The following is a 14,291-nucleotide window of genomic DNA, read 5'->3' on the forward strand; positions in this document are numbered from 1 at the left end:
TGCTTCACAGCTCTCGCCCTACTAAGCCTAATCCCAGATGTAAACTATTAGGCTGGAGTTCTGAATTCTTGAGAACTATCAATTTATTGTCCTAGTCTCTTCTACCTCTCCTTCCTTCCCATCAGAACTACATGCTAAATAATACAGTAACAAGAAGTTAAATGCAATTTCATTTATTAAAAAATAGAGATACTTATTTGGGAAGCACACAGAGGAGGACTGCTCTTTACTTACTTGAATTCCTCTTGTTTCTGTTTTTTGTAGTCTTGTCTATATTTTGTGAAGGCATCAAATAAGTGATAAATTATTTCAGCACTAAAAATTCTAACTCCTAAACTATCAGCCATTTCCTGAGCATCGCGTTCAATCCTCACATCAAATGCTAGAATGACTGCGTATCTGCAAGTAAAAAGAAGTCAGTTAGTTTACTGGAGAGACCTTAGAATCAGAGCTAAGGAGGGGGCCCTCCTGAAACACCACTGCACATTTACCACCACAGAAGAGCAAAGAAGTTACTTACTGTGGGTCATGCTCCAACATAACCGATGCCTTCATAACATCTTTTTTATGGACAGGACCTATATTAATTCCTGAATACTGTTGAAGAAGAAAGCCACATAAGTCAGTCACTAATCTTTCTGAGTTGCAAGGAAACAGTTACCAACTAGGATGTAGAAATTATGACATCAGATCCAGCACACAAGTACTTACTGGCACTTCTGATGTTTTAAGAAATTCAAGTAATGCTTCTAAAGAGCCTAAAGTAGAAGCCTGGACATAAACACCTTTCTCTTCTAATTTGATTGCATTCAGTGTTTGCTTCAGTTCGTGTATTAGTTCATCCTTTAGGAAAGAAAAAAAGGATATAAACAAGGAAGTTTAGTTCTATTGCTATTTATGCCTCAGGGTACAAAGTCTTTCTGTTCATGAGCTGCTGAACAAGACAGCCATCCTGATGGGCACCCACACACAGACATGCAGGACAGGTCATGCAGCCCTGAGATACATGGCTGCTTCTTTCTGGCATTAGAAGTATCTGAACCAAACTGGACTTGAGGAGAGCCACAAAAAATGATTAAGGAAGTGGAACATCTCCCTGATGAGGAAAGGCTGAGGGAGCTGGGTCTCTTTAGCTTGGAGGAGACTGAGGGGCGACCTCATCAATGTTTACAAATATGTTAAGGGCGAGTGTCAGGGGGATGGAGCCAGGCTTTTTTCAGTGATGTCCAGTGATAGGACAAGGGGCAATGGGTGCAAACTGGAACATAGCAGGTTTCATGTGAGTATCAGGAAGAACTCCTTTACTGTGAGAGTGACAGAGCACTGGAACAGGCTGCCCAGAGAGGTTGTGGAGTCTCCTTCGCTGGAGACATTCAAAACCCGCCTGGACATGTTCCTGTGTGATGTGCTCTGGGTGACCCTGCTCTGGCAGGGGGGTTGGACTAGATGATCTTTCAAGGTCCCTTCCAACCCCTAAGATTCTGTGATTCTGGGGATTTTGCAAGAAGGTGATGACATAACACCAAGCAGATGTCCTTCCTGGCAGTCAGTGACATTTCTCTCCAGACTACACCCTGCTCTCCAGCACTCTGAAGTTTCTGCTGGCAAGCCCGAGTGAACAGACACCCCACCGTGTGTGGCACTATCTTTGGATGCCTAACTCAGGATCTGCAACACAAGTGGACACTCCTAACACAGTGAGCTGGAAAGGCTCTTTAGGCCTAGGTACAAAACAGAGGATGCAAGAGCAGCAAGGCCCTTTTTCTGCTTTCAGAGAAGTTAAAAAAACCTGAACACCCCATGCCTTTAAAGCCCAAACAGTTCTCTTAACAAACAGATGTTGCCATTTACTTTAAGCCCTCACATACCTACTGCTAGTACACATTACAAACATACAGACTCATAGATACTCAGAAACAAGATCTGTATTTGGAGGACCTAAAAGATTAACCTCCCTTTAAAGACAAAACTAAGTAGACAGAAGGCTAAAGTAAAACGATGGTTAAAGTAAACCATCAATATGTGAGTTTCTTTCCTGACTTTGGAGAACAGGAACATCTCATCCCAATTTTGGTTTTAACAAAGCTACACTCTTTCCTCTACCATTTTTAAAGTCTTAAGTCACAAAAAAACTACTACATAAAACAGCTTTGCAATTCTGACAGTTTGCAGAACTCCACCAGCAGATATTTGCATAACATAATCTAATTGAAATGCATGCACAAAGTACTAAAAATACCAAATCAGTAATTAACATATAGTCACACTGTGCTATGATACTTGTTTTCAAGCCTTATTCTACTAGCAGAGACTCTCCAGCAAAGTATCAGGAAAAAGCTACAGGTCAAGATACTAAAAATATGACCACACTAATGCTTCACAGGACACAAGGCTACAGAATGTTGCTGCAGCAACTGAAAAAGCAAGGTACATGTGCACTGAGCTCTCAACATTTGAAAGAGTTTAATCATGAGAGAATTCTGTTACCCTCAGTTTAAGTGCCTTTTTCAATATCAGCCATCTCACCTTGAGGACTGGGACTTCATCCTCTTTATAAGCTACAAGCAATGGCAAACCAGCCAATGTTTTTTCCAAATCTTTCCCAAGAATCTTCACACCTTGAGCAGCAACAACTTCTTTATGCTTCTCATACTGGTTCTGAAAAGAATACACAATAGCAAAGAGTTCATGCAGATGCTACAAAGCCACACAAAATAGTGCTGAGCAGCTGAAGAACTTGCCACCAGCAAGCACAGCCAGCAGCATGACAGTAGATTCCAGCAGCTCCCATCTTTCATCAGTGATTTTCTCTACTTCACATTCCTGGAATGCATGTTTCAGTCTGCATGTTCCTCTCCCATCAGATACCTTGCCCTCCTCAAGGGGCAGGACGGAGGGAATTGTCTATAAGCAGAGAAGGAGCCCAAAAAGAAGCATATACTAGAAAAGAGCAAGCAGCAATAGGCAGCTGCTCACTGAAAAAAACACCATCAGAACAAGTTCAGCCCCACAGAGAATGGGAGGACGCCAGCAGCTCCACTAAAGCCCTAAAGCTTAGTCAGTACAGCCCAAGGCTCCTGCATGCGGGAAGAGCTGTCTCAGTCTCCCACTGCAGACCTCCCATCCAGCCTTCTCATGTACATAGTTCTATGTTCGATTTCCCAGATGCTCCTCCTCACCCAGGGGAGCCTGAAGATCTTTCCCCACTCAGAACATGGCTCTAAGGCATCACAGAAACAGTTACTTCTGAAGACCTTTAAGTCAGTCTTGCATTGTCTGGTTTGTTTCTTCATTTATTTTGTTTAGGAGACACCTCCTCCTTTTCTTGAAACTGCAAGGCAGCTTCCTTCCTCAGTAAGCACTTTGTTCCTGTAAGCCTCTAATCTTTAGCCCTCCACCCCAAAATCTGGGTCTTATTTCAAGGAAGGCAATTCTCCGTGGACAGACTGAGTTGAAATGTATCCTTATTGCCTGCTTAAAAAAAACAAAACCAACAGCTCCCCTAGATCCTCTTCCCCAGCTTCACCTCCCTCCAAAGTGCAGAAACTCCTCTGAAGACCCGCAATCTCTTATGTTGCTGTTCAGATCCACAAAAAAATAAATCCATCTTTTATGTTTCACACAGCAGTTTATCTTCTGATTTAAATAAAGGGAAGCAAATTGATAGAAATGTTTTCAATTCCTTCTTCATGGTAGCAGAATACACAACCGCTTCCAACACAGCAGAAGACACAACCTAAGCATAAACAGCAGTTTTCCTTTTTCCACTCCCCAGCCAAGTTATTACTGTAAAGTTGCAGTCCAGAGCAGGAAGGCTGACTTGGATTCCCCAAGGCAACTGTCCTACCCTACAGCTGTGTTAGCCATCCACACAAGTGGAAAAAGTGGCCCTTGTCTTCCTACTGAAAGCAGGTCAAAAAGCCGTTGCTCAGGTTCCACCTCAATGCCAATACTGCATCCTCCAGCCCCTCTGAGCCACAACGGTGTCACAGAGGATCACTGTGGCAAAAAGAAAATGCCAACATCAACCAAGACCCAGAAATCAGTAGTACTACTTCACAAGAGTAACTGAGTTTGCAGGCAGGCACTACATTAAACACTAAGGACTACAGTAGCCTGCAGAGACAAGTTCTCCAATAAAATTAAGCACACCCCAACTGTTAAGGTCCCTAAATTAGGACCATGACACTAGTTTTCCACCTCTACACCAAACCTTTAAGGCCTGTCCTATTACATTCACCAAGTATGATTTTCTTTGCCTTAAGCAAAATCTGTGCAGACATTTATTCCCTTCCCTTTTAAACAGGAAAATGAGAGCAGCTCTTTTCATCATCTGCAAATTGTATGTATTAATGCATTTGTAGCCTTTAGCTTCTGTGGCTCTCCTCTCACAGAAAGCAATACAGGCAGGATGTCAAATTCAGTGTCTCTTCCTAGTCTTAATATACTAGAGCAACAAAACCTCCAGCAACTCTTCATCATTACAGAAGGCTGCAGATTTTGCAGAGGTCCTGGTTATCGCCACTCAATAACTTCTCCTAAAAACTCACTTGTCACTTCTCTCAAATTGAAGTGTTTATGATTTTTGTTATTTGATAAGCACTTTTACTCACATGGCACTGTACTAGTACACTCCAATTTCCATTTAAGATGGGTACCTCATTCTCACATAGTCACGTGCTTGAATCCCGTATTAAAAGCAAGCACATCTTAACCCTCACAGCAGTGCAGCTCCTTAACTCTTTCTTTGCCACTGTTGTAACAGACACCAGTAGGCAAACACAAGCACATTGACAGAAATACTAGATGTGCACCATCTTCCCCTTCAAGTCATCCTTAGGTCCTGCCAATAACAACTATACATTCTACATTCTAATATTTTATAAAACTCGGTATCTTCTTTCTGGTGCTAAATCTTCTCTAAATGCAACATGCTAACCAGTTTCCATACCTTAACTCGTAGCTCCTTCATAGGAGGAGGTAGCAAAAGACCTCTAATCTGAGTTACTATAGGACCTTCTACCCCAGGAACAATAATGGTGTCTCCTTCTTTCAGACGTCCATTAATCAAAATAACATCTATGGTAGTGCCCATGCCTGGCAGTGCTTTAACCTGAAAGGGAAAAGAGAAAAGTTACTCCCTGTTTAAGCACTTCAAACACACCCTTTTTTACCGGGAAAAAGGGGACAGGTAAGGGAGAAATGTCTACATAAATGTAAAAGAACAGCTGCTGAATTACCTCCATGACTTGAGCTCTCAGCTCCTGACATTCAGCCAGTCTCTTGGTCAGCATAGTTTGTGTTAGCTCAACGAGAAGAGCTATCAGACTTCCCATACCATCCCCTGTGTGAGCAGAGGTTGGTACAAGAGAAACAAAAGTGCGGGGATCCTTATTCTCATAAAACAAGGCAGCGTTCAAGCCCTGGAATCAGGATTCACAGTTACATAGGGAAAAATATATATACACATCAGTAACAGCAACATTAAACCCCAATTACTACTGCACATTTTAAATCCCTTTTAAGAAAATAAAACATCCTTACTGACAGTGTGCTATGGAACATGAAGCCTCAACCCACATTTAGAAGCAGTACAGGATAACTCTCCAAAGCCAATTGCCACATCTAACTTCTAGACAGCTTTTTATCTTGCCAACAGAAGTTCCCAGAATTTATGTGATTCATGCTCAGCCAGAGTCCAAGGGAACAAGAGACAGATGGGATTCTCTCAGGCGATTCCCAAAGAAAGAATAGGGACAGAAAACTTAATTTGCTATTCACAACTCTGTTGACCAAACAGCAATTAGGTGCCACTTTTTTCTAAACTAGCACCCTAAGGACAGAGCAGTTAAAAGAGATTTATTTACAAACAACGAAGTTTGGCTTATGAGAGGCAAACACCCATGTGTCAGAAGAGGTGCAACCAAGGTCTTCTTGGTATTCAAAGTTGGTTTGTGGAAAGAAAAAACAAAACAGAACCATACACACACACCACCACACCACCCCCCCACCAGTTTTACTATCACTTTTGTTCACCAAAGAACCTTGCATGTTCCAGCCTACCTGCTTTGCAAATTCCACAATGATAGCTTTTGCACGTTCTTCAAATTCATCTTTTGTATTCTTTTTCTGCTTCTTTAGGGTGACAGCTACATCTGTATCTGGACTTTTTTTCCAGTCGTATAACCTATCAATCTTGAAAATACAGTAGTATGTCATCTTATGCAGCTTACTAAAAGGCATCTGTGTGCTTATGCTACATCATCTTTGAGAAACACTTTACCAGCCAACATAGCTAGCCATCTATTTGCTCCAGTGATCAAATTAAATCTTTTTATTTGCTTTAGGTGCTATATTTATCTCTGCTTATGTATTTACCAAATGATGGACAGTATTCTATGATAGCAGTACTACTTCAGGTTTAAAGATTCCAGCTGTAATAATCTAGGTCCATATGGGAAAGTTTGTATACATTAAATCAAGATTAAGGTGAAACATTCAGAAGAAAGTGATCCATGTATATAACTTCATGTGCACAAAAAATAAAGGTTTGTTTGGGTTTTTTTCCCTGAAAACAGACTGTACTAGTTTTACAAAGAACTTTTAAAACTTACTGGTGAGTTGGGACCCTCTCCCATGTTGCTACAGAGAAGGGATCGCAAGCAGGTTGTTCAAGAGACAAATGCATACTTCAGAAATAATTCCCTAAGTAATTTTTCAAAGCAGGATCAACTTAGCCCAGGAAACTGTAACATTTGCTCTACAAATCAAACCCACATCTTTAGGAAATGGATTATAACCTGATGGTAGAACTATAACCTGAAATGCAAGAACCTTTGGCTATTTATCTCATGCTCACTGTAGACCTCAACACCTTTCTATCTAATAGTGGGTTGTGTTTTTCTAAAAGCAGCTGTTTTCAGCAAGGAGACAGTGGCCTCTTCAGTTCCAACTACCTTCAGTCTTAATGCTCATTTTTTGAAGTATACTGGAATTTTTTACACTGCACACAAATACCTTTCTCTAAGTTCTCTGTCAGCATGTCAGATAGCATCCAAAATTATTGGACAGGAGTAATTTCCATATTATAATTCACCTAAGTCATCACGAACAGCCAGTGTAATTTCTCATGCATAGGATTTCTAAAAACAAGGCTGAAAATAACTGACTTTATCATCTAATAGTGCAGAGCCTGAAGTACTTCTCACCAGTGATCAACTTACTAATGATTCATGAACTTCAAAGCCAGTTTGTCTTCAAGCCAAACAAGTATCAGTAGCTAAAATAAAGTAGGACTTTTAAAACTGAAAGACAAGCTCCGCGTTTATCAGAAAAAGCACACAAATCCATTGAAGCAAGTGCAAGAAAAAAAACCCACAACTTCAGTACAACTTCCAGAAGCATGACCCATATACTGAAGTTACAGAAGGTAAAGAATCTTAAGGACCTGAGAAGAACTGATAGACTGCTCTGCAAAGCAGGAGTATCACAGAGAGAAAAAATGCAAGAGAAGATCCAAAAACCCCTGCTTCTGACTCCACACAAACAATTCAAATTCATGGAAGAAATCAGAAAAATGTCAGATGCCAAATGCTGGAGTATAATCCAGTATATATACTTCAGTACTGCAAATTTGCCAAGTACTGGCAAACACCGGAGTATAAAAACACACTGTTAGAGTAAAAAGCTGTCTTACCTTGTTGAGAGCTACTATAAAAGGGCATTTCTTAGATTTCAACAGGTTTATTGATTCAATTGTCTGTGGCTCCAAACCATGCATGATGTCAACAACGAGTATAGCAATATCACAAAGTGAGCTTCCTCTATTTCTTAGATTACTGTGACATTAGAAGAGGAGAAAAAAATAATCAGTCATGTAGCAACAAAATTAAACACCAAATACAATCTCAAACTTACATTAAACAACAAAAAGCTAAAGCAGATCAATTATTTTTCCCCCAAAATGCAAATTATATTAAAAAATACTCAAGTTGCACTGTGTAAATTCCATTTAACAATATAAGCCAGTATATGAGTAAGTTTAGCAAAAAATACAAAACTATTACCAATAATTTAACTATTATTACAGATTTTTACAAGTTAATACATATTTTGCTTTTTTTTCTCTGAGTAAGAATTGAGGTTACAGGAAACACAGAACTGTAAAATCTGAACAAGACACTTCATTATACAATGCCACATAAACACCAAAATTATCAGGTATCTTTGATGCCAAAGAAAATCTGGCCAGAAGATGAAAAGCTGCAAGTGGCATGATGAAGAGGGAGTGATCAGGACATTACCAAGTACCCTAAGACCTGGCATTTCAATGCTTGCAGAGGTTTATGTTTAAGAAGGTCAAATCAGAGTCTTCTATTTTTCTGTTTGGAGATTTCACCCCAGCACTATCTCAGCAAGTACAGTTGTACACACCATGTTTCAAAATTAAAAGCTGATTTAGTCTCTTGCCTGCATGACACAGGTGTTCCTAGAAAGCACACAATCTCTGCTAAGAATCAGCTGACTTGTGCAATTGGAAGCTTCCAGTCTTATGAACTGTTACCTTAATTAATATTATGGACTGGAGGCTAGGACAGAAGTTTTAGTGTTTCATAGCAGAGTACTTCAGTGACCTGAAATTCTCACCTTTTCTTCTCCAGCTAGCTTCCTGCTTCCGTCTTTCCTCTTACACTAACTATTGAGAAAAAAGTCATTTACATGCTTTTTCAGATATTCATGGCTCAAATGGCATGAAGACAGAAAATAATTCAGATATAAAAGGCCAGCAATTATCCAGATATAAAATGCACTTGCAAAGTAAGCAAATCCACTTATTCCTCTATTTTAGATCTTTTTTACTTCCCCCCCTCCCAGAGTAAGAAGAAACACAAAGGATTAGGCAAAGACCTAGCACTTTGTTAAAAATATGTCCAGATGCTTTAGCCATCACTCCTGGGAAGTACTATATTGTGACATTACCTGAAAGACTCATGTCCTGGAGTGTCGATTATCAGCATGCCTGGAATTTTTATGTTCTCTCTGTCAAACTAATATTTCAAGATATTAGCCATCTTGTGAAGATTACACAAGAGGAAAAAAAAAAAAACAAAACCAACAACATAAGAACTGGCAGCATCACTGATACCCTTAACATGGAAAATCCAGATACGTATTTTAAGAAAGGCCAGCACCCTCCCTAAACCAAATCAGTTAGAGCTCATTTCAAGATAAAAAAAAATTATGCAGCGCATTCCTCTTAGTATCAAGTAGACATAAACTCAGCTGAAATTTATAAGACAAGGCAGCCCACAGAAGAAAAAAAAAGTTCAGGCTAGTGAGATTTATCATCCTTGTCTTTATCATCCTCTCCACTGACTTTGCATTTTTAATAAATAGGATAAAATCTTTTAAAAAGCTATCACTACCAAGGTTTTACAGTCAGCTGCTGTTGCAAACAAAATAGGATATAGTAGCCAAAAGCCAGGAAAGCAGAGCAGTTGCTGTTTCTGTAGACAACAATATTCATCACCCAGGAACTGGCCCAATTTCAGCATACGCAGTAAAAAGGTAAGTTTTTAATGGAAAACATGCTCAATAAGTTTCAAAAGTGGCAATTTACAATCAAAACATTGACAAATAAACAGTCTGCGTAAATAAGCAGTACTATTCAGAACAGAGCCATAATTGTATATTTTTCTGAAGAAGTGGCAATGCATTAACTGAAACCAAATGTACTAAAATAAAAATAAGAGAGCATCCCCTTTAAGGCTGCAGGAAGAGGAGGGAAAGGACAGGAATTAAACTATCAACCCAAATCTTACAGACGGGAAGAAATGCACATCTGGCCCCGTTGGGAAAGTCTCAAGGCCTTAACCAGTTAACAATTCATATTTTTTACCAAACAGCCTTTGAAGTGCTATAGCTTACATTTTTCACCATCTTCGTTTGCTCATTAATAGCTTCAAGGGGAACATTGGTGGCACCGATCTGCTGCGTGATTCCGCCAGCCTCACTGTCCTGGACATGCGTGTGTCGGAGCTACAGGAAACAAGAGCAAAACAGAAATTTTTACAGCTAAGAAGTCACCTCTCGAACTCCAGCTCTTTCTATTTTCAATTTAAAAAATCCACATGCACATACAAGATGCACAGGCAGTACCTTCACATTCCACATCTTACCTTATCTAAAATTTTGGTCTTGCCTGTATCTACGTGTCCCAGGACACAGATAACTGGTGCTCGAAGCTTCTCAGTGTTCATATTTTTGCTGTTTTCAGCTCGTCTCTTCTATATAAAAGACACATAAAAATTGGTAATTACAAACCCAAAACCACAGCTCTCCTCTTGACTTGATTATATACATACATAAAACAGTTAACTGTGGAACTTAAAAAGGTTTCCAGGCAAATCGAGGTCTGTCACTCCTCTTTCCCCAAATCAAATTTTTAAAACAGTTAAGTTTGTACTGCATACAGCTCTGGAGCCCTCAACACAGGAAAGACATGGAGCTGTTGGAGGGTCCAGAGAAGTGCCAAGAAGATGATCTGAGGGCTGGAGCCCCTCTACCATAATAACAGGCTGAGGGAGTTGAGGGTGTTCAGCCTGGAGAAGGCTCCATGGAGACCTTATAACAGCCATCCAGTACCTGAAGGGGCTACAGGAAAGCTGGGGAGGGGCTTTTCACCAGAGAGGGCAGTGATAGGATGAGGGGTAATGGCTTTAAACTAAAAGAGGGTAGATTTAGGTTAGATATTAGAAAGAAATTCTTCACCATGAGGGTAGTAAGATGCTGGAGCAGGTTGCCCAGGGAGCTTGTTGATGCCCCCTCCTTGGGGGTGTTTAAGGCCAGGTTGGATGAGGCTTTGTGTAGCCTGGTGGAGTGTGAGGTGTTCCTGCTCATAGCAGGGAGGTTGGAACCTGGTCATCTTTAAGGTCCCTTCCAACCTTAACCATTTTATCATTCTATGATTCTAAGTTTTTGTTTGTTTGTTTTGGTTACATTTTAGTAGGCTATCCACTAACTTGTCTTTACGGATGGTGAATTCTGATGACATTAGCAGTCACAGTTCAACAGTTTAGAAAGGTATCCTAAAACTCTGAAAGATCTATCTGTATCCTCTTTCTCCAGGAAAGGAACAACACTGAAGTACACATTCTTTGTGATCAAGTTGCCTAAAATCAAATACTACAGCTTCAGGAAAAAACAGGTCTTTTTTTCTTAATTGACCCAACTTCTGTACCTGCCTAAATACTAGTCATGACACAGCCATCATTTTGGCAAATACGGTTAAAAGGCCTTTCAATGAACTGAAGATTAAAGTAGTTTCTTGTACAATACAAGAGTCCAGCTGCTCAAATGAAGCTGTGTTATCTTCATACCTCAATTCTCCGTTTGGCTTTGTCATAAGCGCGCTCCTCCTTAGTGCGGTCGTCATCCGAGTCGTACTCAGAATCAGAGCTAATTTCTTTGCTGGGCTTTTTTTCCATAGATTGTTTTCCAATAGCTTGGGAGTCTGCTTCCCTCTCATCTGAAGTTTTTTCATCCTCATCATCACTCCCTTCACTGTCTTCAGATTCTTCACTCTCTTCTTCTTCTTCCTCTTCATCTTCTTCTTCCTCCTCCTCCTCATCCACTTCATTTTGCTCTTTGACTTCGATGTGTACAGGTTTGCTTTCTGTCCAAAAAAAAACAAAAAAACAAATCTAAAGTAAAAATTCTGTATTAAATTCACACTTGTTGAGTAGGGGGCAACAAAAAAAAGACTACTATAGAAGAGTGAGTACTGACAGTAGGTCCCTTTCAAGAAGGGCTCACCCAGATTATTTTTCAATTTTCAATATAGAAAAGTGTTTCACGTTTAGAGCTGCTCATTTATGTTCAGAATCTGTGCAATCACAATCTGTTTGGGTGGGGGGAGGAATGATATTATCAACACACTTAAGCTTGATATAATTTGCAAATATTCAGATAAGGTGACATTCTTTAAAGATGTTTGCACTGCATAAAGGAATAACTGCACTAACACCTTTAAACAGAAAGCAAAAATAATCCAAATTCAACAAAATAAAGATTCAGTGTGTTACTGATCAGAAGCACACATCAAAGCAAAAGTAACAATCAGTAGCAATGGTCTCTTTAAAAATCTCACCTTAAGGTTTTCTTGGACCGTGCAGAGAAGATTAATATTTTTAGAGCAATTCTCAGTGAACAAACAAAAAGAACTATCAAAAATTAATTTGCTTTCTTTGAAAGCTTCCCATTTATCATGCTTGCAAAATCATAAGAAACAAGCTAATGAACACTTTAGAGCCTTGCATTCACTTCCTTACAGAGCTGCTAGGAAGCTCCCTGCTCTTAAAGAATAGTTATGTTTCCTTACTATGCTGAAAGTCCACCAGCTTAGTAAAACACTAAGTCTAACTCCCAGGAAGGCTCATTTTCTGCATCACATGAACAGATCCTTCAAATCCAAGCAGCGCCAAGTGGGGTATGACATTATTCCCAAGACAGTGGCAACAGACTAATACAGACTTTCAAGAGAGTGAGCAGCCTTTAGTGCTCAGGTAGATCAGTCCAGCACCACTGGAACACACACTTCTGCTGAAATAAGATCCATAGTGCTGTACTTATTTGCATATAAAGCAATACCCTGGAAAACACAGGTGCTGGAAGTATAGGGCTGAGCAAGTCAAATAATACGTGATCAACAGTCTTTGATCTTGAGAAGTAATTAAGGCACAACATGGAAGCACTAAGAACAGTCATCAACTCCTGTGCAGGAAGGCTCGCAGCAATATGGCTTTCTCCATCACTGGACAAAAACACCCAAGAAGTTATCCCTGCACTCTTGTGCAGATCTAACCTCCCCATGTTAGACAGAGCATGGGCTTTGGCATATCCACATAGGAATCAGTGTCTTCTGGCAATTCGTCCATGTCTTCTGCACCTGCCTCTCAAAGAAGCAGGTGTGCTTATTTGAGCTTAACAATGTGTGCACATCAACCTTTGCACCATCTTAGTCCTCCACTTCGAGAACTTGTCTCAAGGGTACTCTCCTAGTTGTTGCCAGATTTGTATAGTAAAACTGTTATGGCTTTGGAATGGCTAGTAAAGAAATACGGTATCAGGTAAAAGGTTTTCCTAAACTCTCAGTAGTGGCGTAAAACACATATTAAGAGGAAAGGATTTTTACTCCTATAAAATGAACAAAAAAAAAATCCAACTGCTTTATTTTAGGTAACAACTGCACATACATATATTTCCAAAGGGTCTTCATACTTGCACAATTTCTTAAAGCTCTGGCTTTGAGAAAGGGATCTTGTATCTATTTCATACCACACTTGCTCACAATTTATCTAATGGGGCAGGAGAATCTAAATACAATACTGTTTTCTACCAAAAGACTTGGCTCAAAGAAACCTCTTAATCAGAAAAATGACCCATTTGATATTTACAGGCTCACCTTTCTGTTCATCTTCATCACTAACCATAGCTTCCCAGTCATCCAAACCTGCATCTTCTGTTTCCTCCTCTTCCTCCTTTTCTTCTGAAATTAAAAAATCCAGTATTAAAGGAAAAAGAAACAGCCCAGTAACATATTTTAGATGCCCCTTCCCTTGACGTACTGACAACTTACAAGTTTGCTGCTAGCAGTATTCTATTAAATTATCTCCATGTTGCCTAAGCAGAAAATGTTGCACGCTGCCAAAATAATCTTCAGTTCTCTCAACAAAATCTTATACTGCTAGCATATTTGCCTAGCAAAATGTATTTTTGGAAGACAGCTAAACTACTCATGTAGTTCATGTCTGCATACCACACAAGTGCCTGCATGAACGCCTGCCACACAAGCCTCTACCATGAGCATGTTCCTCGAAAGGAGCTGCCCAATTAACATGTGTAATTAGCCATGTAGCAAAGTGACAAAGAAACAAGAAAACAAGTTGGGTTACATTTTTATTTTTTAATTAGTGGGAAAATAACAAATTATCTATAAAAAGTGTAATCTGAGGACTACAGGTGCCTCAACATAACTATACCATGGACTCCAGAAGCATAAAATACATTAATTCCTGGAGAAATTCAGTCAGATTTAATATTAAGAGACTTCAGCTCTTAATAACAGAGAAATGGAAAATTTAAACTTTTAACCCTACCAAAAGAGACATTAAACAACATATAATGTTACAGCACATGCAGTGTCATGAAGTTTCAGCTATTTGAAATGAAGTTTACGCTCCAGACCACCAGAATATTAACTGGGAATTAGTGTTCTGCCAGTGAACCCTTCT

At 39.7% G+C, this 14,291-nt stretch overlaps 1 protein-coding gene across 1 annotated transcript in view; it reads right to left on the bottom strand.

The window, feature by feature from the left end:
* Positions 1-14,291, bottom strand: part of EIF5B (eukaryotic translation initiation factor 5B) — a 39,901-nt gene that overhangs the window by 4,268 nt on the left and 21,342 nt on the right. The window contains exons 9-21 of the mRNA XM_051633008.1: positions 13,463-13,546; positions 11,379-11,674; positions 10,179-10,286; positions 9,928-10,038; positions 8,980-9,047; positions 7,697-7,838; positions 6,064-6,195; positions 5,241-5,423; positions 4,952-5,113; positions 2,527-2,658; positions 712-843; positions 521-597; positions 235-399 (exon numbers count right to left, since the gene is read on the bottom strand). Of these exons, the coding sequence (XP_051488968.1) occupies positions 235-399; positions 521-597; positions 712-843; positions 2,527-2,658; positions 4,952-5,113; positions 5,241-5,423; positions 6,064-6,195; positions 7,697-7,838; positions 8,980-9,047; positions 9,928-10,038; positions 10,179-10,286; positions 11,379-11,674; positions 13,463-13,546 (1,792 nt within the window). The remainder of the gene's footprint in view (positions 1-234; positions 400-520; positions 598-711; positions 844-2,526; positions 2,659-4,951; positions 5,114-5,240; positions 5,424-6,063; positions 6,196-7,696; positions 7,839-8,979; positions 9,048-9,927; positions 10,039-10,178; positions 10,287-11,378; positions 11,675-13,462; positions 13,547-14,291) is intronic.

Source organism: Apus apus, chromosome 1, assembly GCF_020740795.1.
Source record: "Apus apus isolate bApuApu2 chromosome 1, bApuApu2.pri.cur, whole genome shotgun sequence".
NCBI lineage: Eukaryota > Metazoa > Chordata > Aves > Apodiformes > Apodidae > Apus > Apus apus.